The sequence below is a fragment of the Apiospora kogelbergensis genome (genome assembly GCF_038363985.1).
Source record: "Apiospora kogelbergensis strain CBS 113332 chromosome Unknown utg000003l_segment0_segment0, whole genome shotgun sequence".
Lineage (NCBI taxonomy): Eukaryota > Fungi > Ascomycota > Sordariomycetes > Amphisphaeriales > Apiosporaceae > Apiospora > Apiospora kogelbergensis.
Genome location: NW_027117420.1, coordinates 2,815,186 through 2,827,833, shown reverse-complemented (window position 1 = coordinate 2,827,833; position 12,648 = coordinate 2,815,186). Strand labels below are relative to the sequence as shown.

Below are 12,648 nucleotides of genomic sequence, written 5' to 3'. Positions count from 1 at the left end.
AGCCATGAAGTCCACATTTGCCGCCGCTCTGCTGCCTCTGGTCGCCTCGGCAGTTAACGCCCAAAGCTCCAAACCGGCCGAGTACACATACGAGATCCGCGAGTTCTCGGCAGAGTGCAACTCCTACAGTGTCTACTGCTGGTCCGTCTCCCTCTACATCCTCTACTGGGCGGGAACTACTGACACTTGACGCGATAATGAAGGTACAACTTTGATGGCATGCGCACGTCGACCAACCCCGACTTCAGCCAGGGCTGCAGCGTACTGAACACGAGCGAGAGCGGACTGCTCCCCGCCGTCGAGCCCATGCAGTGCGGCACGTACGTGATCTCAGTCGGCAGGCCGGAGGGCGACCAGAAGGGTCCCGTGGTCCTGACCGTGTATGCAAGGAGCGATAAGTTGGTCGGGACCTACAGCATCAGCCCCGACGACCTGACCATCGCCAAGGCAGAAGGGGGCAAGACGGTGCAATCCTACAAGGGCAAGAAGTCCATCACCATCGAAGCCCGCAAGAACCCCAACTCGGCTCCCGAACCTGTCTCGAAGCACTTCACGGATCCGGCTTCTACGGCCCCCGTGCCCGCGTCGACGGGGACATCAGCACCGGGCCTCACTGTCTCTTCCCCCTGATGCGTCTGCCACTGCTACCGCTGATGCTGCCTCGGGGCCCTCGAAGACCGCGGGTACTGAGACTTCAGGATCCGCCGCCCCCAGTGAGACTCCTAATGGTGCCAACCGGGGAAGCGCCTTCGCCGGTGTCTCGTTCGTTGCTGGCCTGATGGCCTTTGTTCTGTAGTTCGATTTAGTATATTTAGCTCGCCTTACATACCCGCTTTTAATGTTACTTGGTCCACGGACGGCCCCGACTGGCATCGACTTGTTTCGGATCTTACCCGGCCCCGCGCACGCAGTCTTTCTTCTTTGCCTCCACTAGCAGTCCACAGCAACAAGAGAAGAGGTCTCAGCCGCAAATGCTCATTGTGGGGGCATCCCAGCGTCCCCGTAGGAAGCGGACTGGTGGAGGACTTTGCCCGCTTCCCTTGTTAATCCCAAGATCCCCTGCCGGAGGTAAGCCTGTGTGGAGAGGGGCCACAACTCTAGTTTGGCTATCACGTTACATTCCTAGATTCATCATCTGAGGTTGTTTCTCTAACTACAACTGCACTGGGCACAAGGCCACCGACGGCATCGCATTCGAATACCTGACCAGGGACAATATTGATCTTGTGTGCTCGTGGAGTAAAATACCTACACGCCGTCTGGTGCTATCAACGCCCGCTAAGAGTACTACAACTACCCGGAGGACTTCAGTGGATTCTGTTTTGTGGACCAGATCATGCTACCGGATCTCAGGCCTGCGGCCCTTGCGATGGTAATGTGACCTAAGCCCTCGGGGCTCATGGATGTCGACTATTCGTTTCTCATGTATGGGGTTGGCCGTATGGCATGGTGAACACTTCTTTATAGAAACCGAGGGGGTCTAAACAGAGATCTGGAAATACTATATTGCCGCTCGTTACACAAGACATTAACTATAACGGCCCTACACTCCCGGGAGATATTACAGTCGCGCAACTGCTCATCAACTACGACTTCAGTCTGGCAAAACCGGATGCTTCTCGTTGGATTACCTGGCGGGTGGCAGATACTCCGAGGCTGTGGACCAAGGCGGCCTTCACACCACGAACTTAAGGTATACGCCATCTCGTTATCGTACTGAAGCAATGTATTAGGTTATTAGCTATTTAATACCGGATATTCTTTTTTTCCTATATCCCACGTAATATTGAGTGATACGTGTGATATTCCCAGCCATGTCAAGCAGCCTAGCGATATGGTTCTCCCTTAGCCCAGAACTCGAACCATCTAACCGCCTGGATAAAAGCCGTCTCCTTGGCGAATCTCGGCTGCGGCTCCGAGACGTTGGCGCGCACGGCAAAGCCGTGGGGCGCCCCGCTGTAAAGGTCGGCCTGCCAGGGCGCCGTGGTGTTGGCCAGGAGGGCCTCGAGCTCGTGGCGCTTGTCGGGCGGGTTCAGCTCGTCGAGGTCGCCGAGCGCGACGGAGGCGGGCAGTGCGACGGCCGCGATCTCGTCGGCGGTCCAGCCGCTCGGGTGCGCCGCAAAGGCCGCGTGGACGCCGTTGCGGCCTGCGCCCGCCGTCGTGCCGGCGAACCGCAGCGCGTAGCGCCCGCCGAAGCAGTAGCCCGCGACGGCGACGCGCCGGGCCCCGCGTACCTCGCGCAGGTACTGCACCGCCTTGGCCACGATGGGGTCCGTCTCCGGCGGCCCGTGGGAGTCGAGGAATCGCGTCTGGTTGAAGCCGGGCGCGTTCATGTCCAGGGGCGACGGCGAGCCGTTGAACAGGTCCGGCGCCACCGTGAAGTAGCCGGCGCGCCCGAAGCTGTCGGCCAGCAGCTTGTTCTCCGGCGACGCAAGGCCGTAGATATCCGTCAGGAACAGCACGGAGACGTCCGTGGCGTTGTCACCGCCGGTGTAGTACATGGTGACTGCGCGTCTCTTGTGTTAGCTAGGGACATGGCCGTTGGGATCGAGTTGGAAAAGGCGCCGATGAAGGGTGGGAATTCGCATTTACCATTCTCGTAAACCTCGGATTTGCCGACCGGATCGCCTGTGTTCACGAGATCAGACACGCTTGCAACCGGGCATTTCGCCTTTGCTTTGCAGCATTCGCTCCCTGTCGCGACCGCGGCCAGACCCCAGAGGACAAACGTGAACGAAGGATAATGCATCGTGTATTGAGGAGAACAAGGCAGTTCCGAGTACCAATTCCTCCCCATGGACGAAGAGAGGGCGAGGGGCCTCTTTTAATAGAAGCATTGCGTCGATTACCGAATCATGACCACTGCCGCTCCAATATCGGGCGGGCTATTGCTAACTGCCGCCTTGACTCGTCATAGCTGCATGTGTTTTCTCCAATTTCCCCAACCGTTTGTCCTCACTCTGGAGTTCGTCAGAGAATGTTCCGTCTGTTTTGCATCAGCCCGTTTGTTAATTACCACGTAGCACATGGTGTAAAGTCTGAATAGCGTGCCAATTTCCCGGCGCTGCGGCTAGGGTTGGTCCAGTGGCTCTTGCCAACGCTTTCTCGCTTTCCGCGACCGAACGAATGTCGCTGCAACGAAGTATAGTTGTATTTGCCAACGGGGTCGGTGCGGGGGTTGTAAATTGCTACCCTCCCTCTTCACGGCTAAAACATGATGGGATCACGGCATCTGAACAACCCACCGAGCATATCTAGACCCCTCAATTTGCCACAGCGGCGGATTACACATTATCAGGTCCGTCCATCACCACATCAATGGCTCTCGTAACAATGTAGAATGACTGTATCTGAGAGGCAGCCAATAAAGCCACTGGCCCCATATCTGTCGAGAAATCCCAGACCAAACAGGAAAATCTCATTTCTTTGTGCAAACCTATTCCACAGCAATTGCCATTGGCTGCCACTTACACGGCCTCGCCCAACCGAGACCCCGCTGGTTGATATCCCCTTTCTTCCCTATATCTCGGACATGTTCTCAGAAATTCAATGAGTTGTTCGCCTTTCTGCTTCCTATGTGCTCATGACACATTGTTACAACCACCATCCACCCGTGTTTTCTGTGGTTTCCTATGCGTGGGTATGAATGACTAAATATGCCAGATTATCTTTATAGGCACCCCAAGGCTGTGGACTTTCGAGCCTCTCCGACTGTTCCCGACCTACCGACCCCTTTCTGAGTTTCGAACTCACTTTTGGAGACGAATGTAGGTCGGTACTCGAAGCGAAAGAGTTCGGCCAATGAATAATTGATAGTGACTGACTGGCAAACGTACGTAGATAACTTCATCGGCACTTCCCCGGGTTGGCTGGAATGTATCAATGATATATTTGACTAGGGCGGCTGTACGTTGACTCAGCGCGTCCGTCCTATTGATGCACGTCGAAACAGGACGACAGGACCACAGCGTTACGTGCAACATCGATGCCAGCCAAAAGCAATCCGCGATCAGGCTTTACTGCGGGATTAGTTCACGCACGTGGTTTCGGACCGCGCAGATCTGTCTGCAGCATCTTGGATCAAATCACTAAGTGATGCAGGTATGCAAGTGACATGTTGCTTGTGATGCTTGGACCTCACATCCAGACGATCCAGTGGTGCTGGTGGAGGTGGGCAGAGATGGGGATTGCCTAGATCGGAAGGAGTAAGACCCTGGTGCAGCGACGCAATTGGTTGAGAACGATTTGCTGGGAGGGACAACGTTATCGTCCAGGCTCATCATCTACACCCACCCGCTCGGGGCGGCATCGGCACCAAGCTTGGGGCTCTCTTTCTGGAATGGGCTGAGAGGAAGTAGCCAAGCACCTTTTGCTGTCCGCTGCTGGATACGTACGGCCTTCCTGCCCTCCGACCCAAGAGCGCACACCGCCTGCGACCGAATGGTTGGGTCTGAGGCGAAGCGGGTCCTGCCGAGCTGGAATATCGGCACAAGTGGCATGTGCAGGCTGCATGGTTGCATGCCGCTGCAAGTTGTGTGCGTTGTGTCGGTGTCCAACTCGCTGGACATAACCCAGCATTGATGCATGCGTACGGCGGGGATGATCTGCCCGTCTGATTTGGTTTGGCATACGCTTACTGTATGTAAAGACACGGGATGTGCGTGCAGTCAATCCATTGAGCTGAAGTAAGCAACACAAGGCAGCCCAGACAGAGAGCCCTTAGACATTCTCTGATGCGATCAATCTGAGACTGGCAGCACGAAAGACAGAGGATGTGGGGTGCCCAGCCGTGGTTGCCCAGCTGCAGGAAAGAGAAAAGGGAGAACAATACACGTAGAAGCGCTAATAAAGGGAGATGCAACACTGCGACGTCATGGGGAACCTGGCAAAAGCGTCGAGTGTGGTGTGTGTCTTGTGTGTCCCGGTCCAACGAACAGGTACGCACGCCAGGAACAGGAACAGGAACAGGAACAGGAACACACGGGCACTTCGGGTTTCTGGGGCTAAGCTGGGATTCATTAGCAGCAGCCAGCGTGCTGGAGATCCACGCACCCGGCCGACACGAGCCATGGAGATCGGGAAATCAATCCATCAATCAATCAATCAATATCCAGCCAGGCACCAGCGTGAAGAAGTAGTCAAATGCGATGGGATGCGATGTGCCAGGCCGATGCGGGATGCAGGGACTATTACAAAGACAGCCAGCACAAGCACAGCAAGAAAACCAAGGCCGGCCCAGCCTCCCAACAGCGGGGCAGCTGGTTTGCTGGTGCGGTATCATAGGCGGGTTGGTGGGGGGAAGCCCTGGCGCTAATGCCGGGCAGGCTGGCAGCTTCTTAGAACCTCAAAACCTCAGAACCTCAGAACCTGATTTGCAGCCGCCCCCCTCCCCCCCACTCCCCCAGCGCGTTGTCGCTTAACTGGCGTCACAGATTCCCAATGGCCCCCAAACCACCGGGGCCCGAACATCCCCTCAGCAACCACCACCCCTGCTGTCAACAAAAAGTCGATGGCTGGGAGACCAGATTTTGGAGCTTCATCATCCAACGGCGTCACCTCATCGTCGAGAACAGCCCAAAAAGACAGTGGCTAGACCAATGACATCTCGTGCCGTTGTCTCTTGTCTCCAATTCTCTCCCTCTTCCAATCTACTTACGGTTCTGGTCCTGTCTACTGCACATGCATGCCATACCACCAGTCTGGAATCGAAGCCCGGAAAAGAAGATCGCTACTACGCATACTGCTCCCACTCCCGCTCTCACTCTCCTACACCAACCACCGAGATATTTCGTAACTGACTAGACAGGACCGACCCCGAAAGACGTTCGCTCCGTTCGCGCTCTCTTCCGCTCTCCTCTCTCTCCCTTCTCCCTCTCGCTATCTGTCTTCTCGATACTTACTCCTCCCAGTTGCGCAATTGAGACCTGCATACCTGTCAAAAACCCAAACCAGGATATTGACAAGAACAACATAGGGAATTGTTATTGACCGCAACTGACTAATCGTTTCTCGAGAGTTGCTGTACTCACTCCCTCTACTCTACATACCCTCTCTCTCTCTCTCTCTCTATCTCTCTCTGCATCACACCACCACCCACATCCACAACCTCCCTCCCTCACCAAGAGCCACTCTCACTCCACCTCACTGTCAACAGCACACAGGTATTACTCTGACAGCTAGGGAAACGACTTCAACATCTCCATTCGAGTCTGCGTGTCCTCCTGCCTCTTATACGAGTCGACACCATACGAGGCTTCGCAAGACCGAGACATAACATCGCGGCGGCACATTCCAGCTCGCTGTCTGCCTTTCATTCCACAGCAGGTATCGCGTCACAACGTCGAATCGCCGAGCGACACTGATCCACCTTCTCGTTGGCACATTAACTGCAGCAGCCTAGCTGTGCCGTCTCCAAGCTCCTAGCCCAACGTCGCTCCCACGGAGGACGACGGTAAGGGTTCAAGCCAAGGGAGACTCGTCCTCGGGAATCTGAGGTCTTGAGTAGCGGTGATACCACACACCCAACGAAAGAATGGCGGAAAGATTCCAAGTCGGCTGGTACCGTAAGTAACAATGCCCCAGGCCGAGCCAACTCCAGAGAGAGCAATGCGATGGGCATACCGCATGGCAAGGGAAACATGTCGCTAACACCCCTTATCTCGCGCTCTAGGGTTCATACCGTTCCTGGGTTACCACCATGTGTTGATGATTCTGATTGCCATATCCATAATTCTGCTCTCGTTATTATTAGCTGGGTGCTCCTCGTCGTCGCCGATGATCCCCGATATCTTCCTGCTGTCGCTTTACTACGAACACTACACGGCCGTGCCCGACACTGCCCAGGTCGACTACAACGTCAACCAAGCCATTAGCAACATTGTCGGTTCCGCCCATCTGCAGGCTCGCGTTGGCTACTTCGGTATCTGCGTCAACCCGGACGGCGGAGCGTGGTTATGTAGCAACAATGCTACGGCCCTGGCCAACGAGGTGTCGGTGGACCAGGATCCTCTCAACCTGATCTGGCTGGCAGCACAGTTCAAGGATATGATCGTGTTCCCATACTTGATGTAAGTCTACAGTCCCGGTTCCTTGTCGTTTCTGAGCTAATCTGATTCTTTCACAGAATCATTGCCATCATCTTCGCCTTCGTCTGTTTCCTGCTTCTCGCCACCTTCCCCGGCTGGCACGAGGAAGAAGACTCGGAGGGCTCCGAGCGCGAGATCAAGCCATTCCCTTCGAGGCCCGTCTCGCAAATCGCCCTCGCCATTATCTTCATTGCCTCCATCTTCGTGCTGGTCAGTGTCCTGTGGCAACATACAGCATCAGTGGCCGCATCTGTCATCGCGCAAGACTTCGGAAATGGTAGTGTCTTATCCGGAGTCGGCACGTCAGCCATGGTCCTGGGTTGGTTCAGTTTCACACTCCTCATCATCGTAACAATAGGTCTGCTCGTCATGATCCTGAGCATACGGGTGTTGACGCAATTGGCGGATTGATGAGGGGAGCGAGAAAACACGGGTGGCAGTACGAAATTGCGCCTTGGAAGACGAACATGAACACCTTATTTCGACAAGACTGTATTTAACGAAAAACCTTGGACGGACGGAACGGCGGCACGGAGGCAACGGATCAAACGATGGCTGGGAGACCATTCTGTATATCTTTTTTTCTCTTCTTCTATTTCAATCCCCGCGGATCAGGCAGGCACGGCATGCGACAAGCGTTTTATGACCACGACCACATTATAGACGACTACGAACATACGCAGCAACTCAACACTACACTACCCAACAGCACTGTACATTTTCGCTACTTGGATCCGCGAATCGCCTCGGTACTGACATGGCCGCCACTCCAGCGCCCGTTCACTTTTTATCGCCAACTACCAACTGAAAAAGCAGGTGGCTCACGGCGAATAAGTAACAAACGGCGCTTGGAGTTGGAAACTTATATCGACTGGGACAAGTAGGCCAAGGAGCAATTGCAGCAACACCCTCATCATCACCATCACGCACACGCAAAGATTCATCCATGATTGTTTGTGGGAATAATGCTTTTTTTTCCGCACAAAAGATCAACAGAGCATTTGGGAACCGGAGTTTAATATGGAAAGGGGGAAAGGGGAAGGTAGGGGCTGAAATGTTTTTGGTTATTTGGAGTGCCAGAACAATTTCCCCCATGTTTACTACCTATCGCCCAATTTGGTTTTTGTTTTGTTTGTTTTGCCCCGGGGCTTGATTGGTTCTTTTTTGGGGAAGGGACCATTTGCGACCAACTCAGGACCACGACCCCCCGCCATCGCGACCACGAAAGGAAGAAGATACAGATGCAGATATAATGAAATGAAGAGAAAGACGATCGATGGTGACGAAAAAAAGACTGAATCTTCAAGTGATGCTTGCTGCGATATCGTGTGACCATCTGTTCTGGCTTCGTTTGAAAACACTTGGTCGTTGATTTCGAAAAGAACGACATGGCTGTTTGGATGTATATATAGGGATATATGCTTGAATCTTAATTGGCAATGTATAATAATAGTAACCGTGCAAGAAAGGGAATGGACAACTTACTGCCTTCTCCTAGTTGCCGCATCGGTGAATGGGAAACGTCACATCACGCAGGAAATGAGTGGAATCGGCAGCGCATAGCAGCCTGACAGACGTAGACAATGAGGGAAGACGGTTGGAAAACGGGACAAATTAGCGCATCTAAAGTAAAATATGTTTATTGAGGTTAAGTTGAAGCAAGCCAAGCAGGTAGTGGTAGTGACCCCCATCCCATCAATGCAATTGCATGCGACATTCGCCCTCATCATCCTCGCCATGCTGGTTTTGGCGTCCATGCTTCCCTTCCCCCCTTTTGCCTTTTGAATGGCGGCGGGGTTTCTGTCTTTGTCTGGAAGTCTCTCCTATATCTCGAGAAAACACCATCTCCTCATCACGATGACATATACCAAGTAAGCAGGCAATGCTTCCGATATGCCGCCAATGTCATCGTAGCCAAAAAGCTTAGTTTCAGCTTGGTTTCCTCTGCCATATGAGCAAGTGCCCTGTGGGCATCAGCCCCTCTAACACGCCGATACCGATACGCAGCGGCGTGGCGTTATCTGCCCCCAATCAAGTGATGAAACGAAGTCTCTCATCGCACCAACAACCAGGGGCAGTTATAAATGAATAAGCAAGGCATTCTCCCCATCTAACTTCGGTGAATGAACCCGCACTATTATCACACCGAGGCATCCGGGCGCAGGAACGGATGCGCCTCAGTGTTGAGCACATAGTCGTCTAGACTTATGACATCAGGCTTGCTATAGAGCAAGTAGAAGTACTTGAGCGTCTCGGCCAGCCAGAAACTCTCCATCTCGTTAGTACGGTCCGAGTTGGGCTCGAGAACGTTGGCAATGGCCGAGTGACCCTCCTCGGTCTGCGTCGCCTTGATGACGGCCTCAAACATACGCCAGCCCTTGTCTTGCCACTTAGTGTCGCCCGTGATGCGATACATATACCAAACCGACTCGATGGCTTCGGGTCTAGTCGTGTAATCAAACCGTTAGCATGTCTGAGCGACAGAAAGAAACATATTAAGGTTTCAGAGTGGGTTGATTGACTTACCGAAGGATGTAGTGCCTGTGAGGGATGCTGACGTATCCAGGAGGGATCGTCTCGCTGGCTAACCTGTACTCCACGTACTCCTTGTGTGTGTAAGGTCGCGGCGGGTCTGGTAGCATCGCAGCTTCGTCCAGCTCGTGTGTGTCTGTGAGCGGGAGCTGAGCGGCTTCAACCTTCATCGGCATGCCAACTTTGCCAACACCGCCTGCAATGTTCATATCCAGGCTCTCCTCGAGAGACGGTTTTTTGGATGTCTTCCAGGGCGGAGAGTTGTCGTTCGAGCTGGTCTCAAGATCGCCGGTCATGGTATCCAGGCCACGCTTCCTAAGGGTGCCCCAGTCCGCCTCCTTCTCCTTATCTTTTCCACTCGACGGAGCATCGTGATTGGCGGTGCCGACCGTTTTGGTACTGTTATCGGCGATGGCAGGTGCTTCTGCTACGGATGATGGGCCATCCATTGCCTGTTCTCGGTGTGCCATCCTCGCTTCTTTGTCGGCATCAGCAGTCGCTCTGTCGGTCGCAGCTTTGGCCTCGGCCTTCCGCCTGGCAGCCTCTTTCCTAGCCAGTTGAAGCTCCTCGTGGCGCTTCTCCCAGTCCGCGATCTGCAGATCTCGGGATTCCGCCATGGGATCAAGGTACTCGTGCCACAACGTCTCGTTCCAGTGACAGTTATCAGCCGACTTGCACGGCACGATGGTGGCGCCTTCCGGCATGATGCCACTGCCGGTACTCTCGTAGGACCAAACACAACCGTCGGTCAACTTCTCGCCAATGGCGACGTCGATCGCATCATCAAAGATCTTGCCACCCAAGCCAAACATACCACCCAGGAAGCAAGTCAAGTGGGTCACTTCAAACTCAATCGATGCGTCCTTCTCGGGTTCTCCAGCGGTCGACATCTTTGCACTGAAGAGGATGTCGCGGTCGTTGGGAACCATGGGTCGATAAAGAAGCCACTTCTTGACTGCATCAACGGTGTCCATGTGCAGCTTCTTGTATTTGGGCTCCAGACCACCAAGCAGTAAAAATGTCTTGGGGAAGTACTCGTATGTCGAGTCTTGGCTACCACCCATGGAATATGATTCGGAGCCCCAGCCATTTGTCAATCCCTGCGGATAACATGTTTCCTTCTCGTACTTGTCCTCGTATGGCTCACCAGTCGTTCCATGTATGTTCATTTGCTGGTAAAGATCAGGAGGCGAGAGAATTGGCTTCTTCGGCTTAGTCGCACCAACAGCAGAGCCCTTCTTCGCTGTGAGCGGACGGTCTTCGATATCCTCATCGTCAGTGAGCGATCGACGATGCAGAGGTTGGGACTGCTTGGCGGTACCAGCAGAGGTCTTCTGACTGCTTTGGGGAAGGCCAACGAGCGAATCCGGCCTCGGCGTGCTATCGTATTCCCTTCCAGTGTAGTCTTCGGGAGTAGGTACAGTGCTTCGGATGTTCTCGGCTTCTTCGGCTGCCAATCTGATCTGGGCATTAGTGGCGGCGGTTCGGTTACAGCCACTGGCATCAACACGTTCCGGGAAGATGCCGGGGATCGTGGTGCCTCGCTTCTGCCAATCCACCAGAGCATCGGTGATACGCTCGACAGCGTCAAAGTATTTGTTCTCGTTGGTGACTTGCGCAAGTCGCGTGAATTCCATAAGCAAGGACCCCAGCTCGGCGATGCCTGCCCCGTTCGCGGCTCGGTGAGGTTGGGAGGCAAACGACGGCTTCCAGTTATAGTATAGAATAGGCATGCGGTTGGGCGTGTCGAAGACACCCATGAGGATCTCTGCTAGCTCAACCGCCTTGTCCAGCAAGATCGTGTAGCCTCCCTTCTTGCCCCCGCTCACATCATACGCTCCAAGCAACCCGCCCAGATAGCGAATGGTGGTCTCGAAAACAGGTATCTCGTTTCGCGTTTCCGAATAGGTGAAGTCGATGGTTGCGATGGCCTTGACAGCCTCGTCAAATTCCTTCTTCATGCCCATAATCCACAGGGTGTCGAGCGCATCCACCATAGTAGCAGCCCAGCCGCAGAAAGGATCCCGGAACTTCTTGGTGATAGGCGACAATTCGTCATGCATCCAAGCATACTTTTTGTAGCCACCCCAGGCGCGCTCCATCTCGCCCTTGACCTTAGCCAGGCGCGCAAGCCGCTTAGCCTTGGCCTCCTCGGATTCTGGTGGAAAGACATGCTGGACCCTCGGTATCGGCTTTGGATTCCCGGTCGGGAGCGGGATAATGGACTCTTTGGCGATGGGGAAGTGCTCGGGCTGTTTGGTCCAGTGGATCTGGGAAGAGGTACTGGGCCGGTACAGCAGGTCGTCGAGTGGCAGCTGGGCCTGCGCATTGTATTGTTTCTCCTGTTGTTCTTTCCATACTTCTTGCGGCGTCTTTCGATCAGGGATGCTGATGGCGGGAATCGTAGGCGGGTTTGTGGTTTGGGGCGCTTGCTGGCCGTGGACCTCGTCATGCTCTGACGGGTCGTTGTTGTCGGTATGGGTAGGTTTCGTCTGGGTCAAAGATGTCGTGGTTGGTAGGTCGAACTTCCCGGCTCGGTCCTCCGTATCTAGTGTCGGGATCTTGACGGGCACGTCATCTTTTCCAGCCTCTTCCAAGGGTTTCTGTCGCGGCGGCGCGTCTTGGGCGACCTTCAGGGGTTTTGTTTGGAGGTCATGGTCGCGCAGCGGGGGGTTCTGAATTGGCGGCTTCGGCAAAGGATTGAATTCCAAAGTCGTAGACAAGTCGTCCCATCGATCGCTGGTCCTGCTCACACGATAGAGGATGAAAACCAACACAACCGCGAAAGCTACAAAGTAGCGATATCTGCGGATATGAAGCATAGCTGCGATTGAGCTCTGGGGTGGCCTTCCCAGGTCGCGAGCGATCGTGGAGCTGGGCGGATTTCAAGACGAGGACGGCCTCAATGTCGTAATTTCCGAATGAAACAAAGTGCACCATCTATAGCAACCGTATTTCGGACATCTCCTCTGCTCCAAAGGGATTAATGTCCTCTAGCCGAAGTTGCGACCCGAAAGCACACAGACGCCGG

At 54.2% G+C, this 12,648-nt stretch overlaps 4 protein-coding genes across 4 annotated transcripts; 2 read left to right on the top strand and 2 right to left on the bottom strand.

Moving 5' to 3' along the window:
• Positions 1-4: 4 nt before the first annotated feature.
• On the top strand, positions 5-630 carry PG998_005674 (uncharacterized protein; the record flags this gene model as incomplete). The annotated part of the gene is made up of 2 exons (XM_066872492.1): positions 5-141; positions 204-630. 2 exons carry the CDS (start codon positions 5-7, stop codon positions 628-630), a joined length of 564 nt encoding a protein of 187 aa, XP_066732589.1.
• A 1,196-nt stretch (positions 631-1,826) lies between these two features.
• Positions 1,827-2,749, bottom strand: PG998_005673 (uncharacterized protein; the record flags this gene model as incomplete). The annotated part of the gene is made up of 2 exons (XM_066872491.1): positions 1,827-2,506; positions 2,593-2,749. The coding sequence occupies 2 exons, from the start codon at positions 2,747-2,749 to the stop codon at positions 1,827-1,829; spliced, it is 837 nt and encodes a 278-aa protein (XP_066732588.1).
• A 3,783-nt stretch (positions 2,750-6,532) lies between these two features.
• On the top strand, positions 6,533-7,496 carry PG998_005672 (uncharacterized protein; the record flags this gene model as incomplete). Its single annotated transcript, XM_066872490.1, has 3 exons — positions 6,533-6,563; positions 6,671-7,067; positions 7,124-7,496. 3 exons carry the CDS (start codon positions 6,533-6,535, stop codon positions 7,494-7,496), a joined length of 801 nt encoding a protein of 266 aa, XP_066732587.1.
• Positions 7,497-9,225: 1,729 nt separating this feature from the next.
• PG998_005671 (glycoside hydrolase family 47 protein) lies at positions 9,226-12,439 on the bottom strand (the record flags this gene model as incomplete). Its single annotated transcript, XM_066872489.1, has 2 exons — positions 9,226-9,529; positions 9,612-12,439. The coding sequence occupies 2 exons, from the start codon at positions 12,437-12,439 to the stop codon at positions 9,226-9,228; spliced, it is 3,132 nt and encodes a 1,043-aa protein (XP_066732586.1).
• Positions 12,440-12,648: the final 209 nt, after the last annotated feature.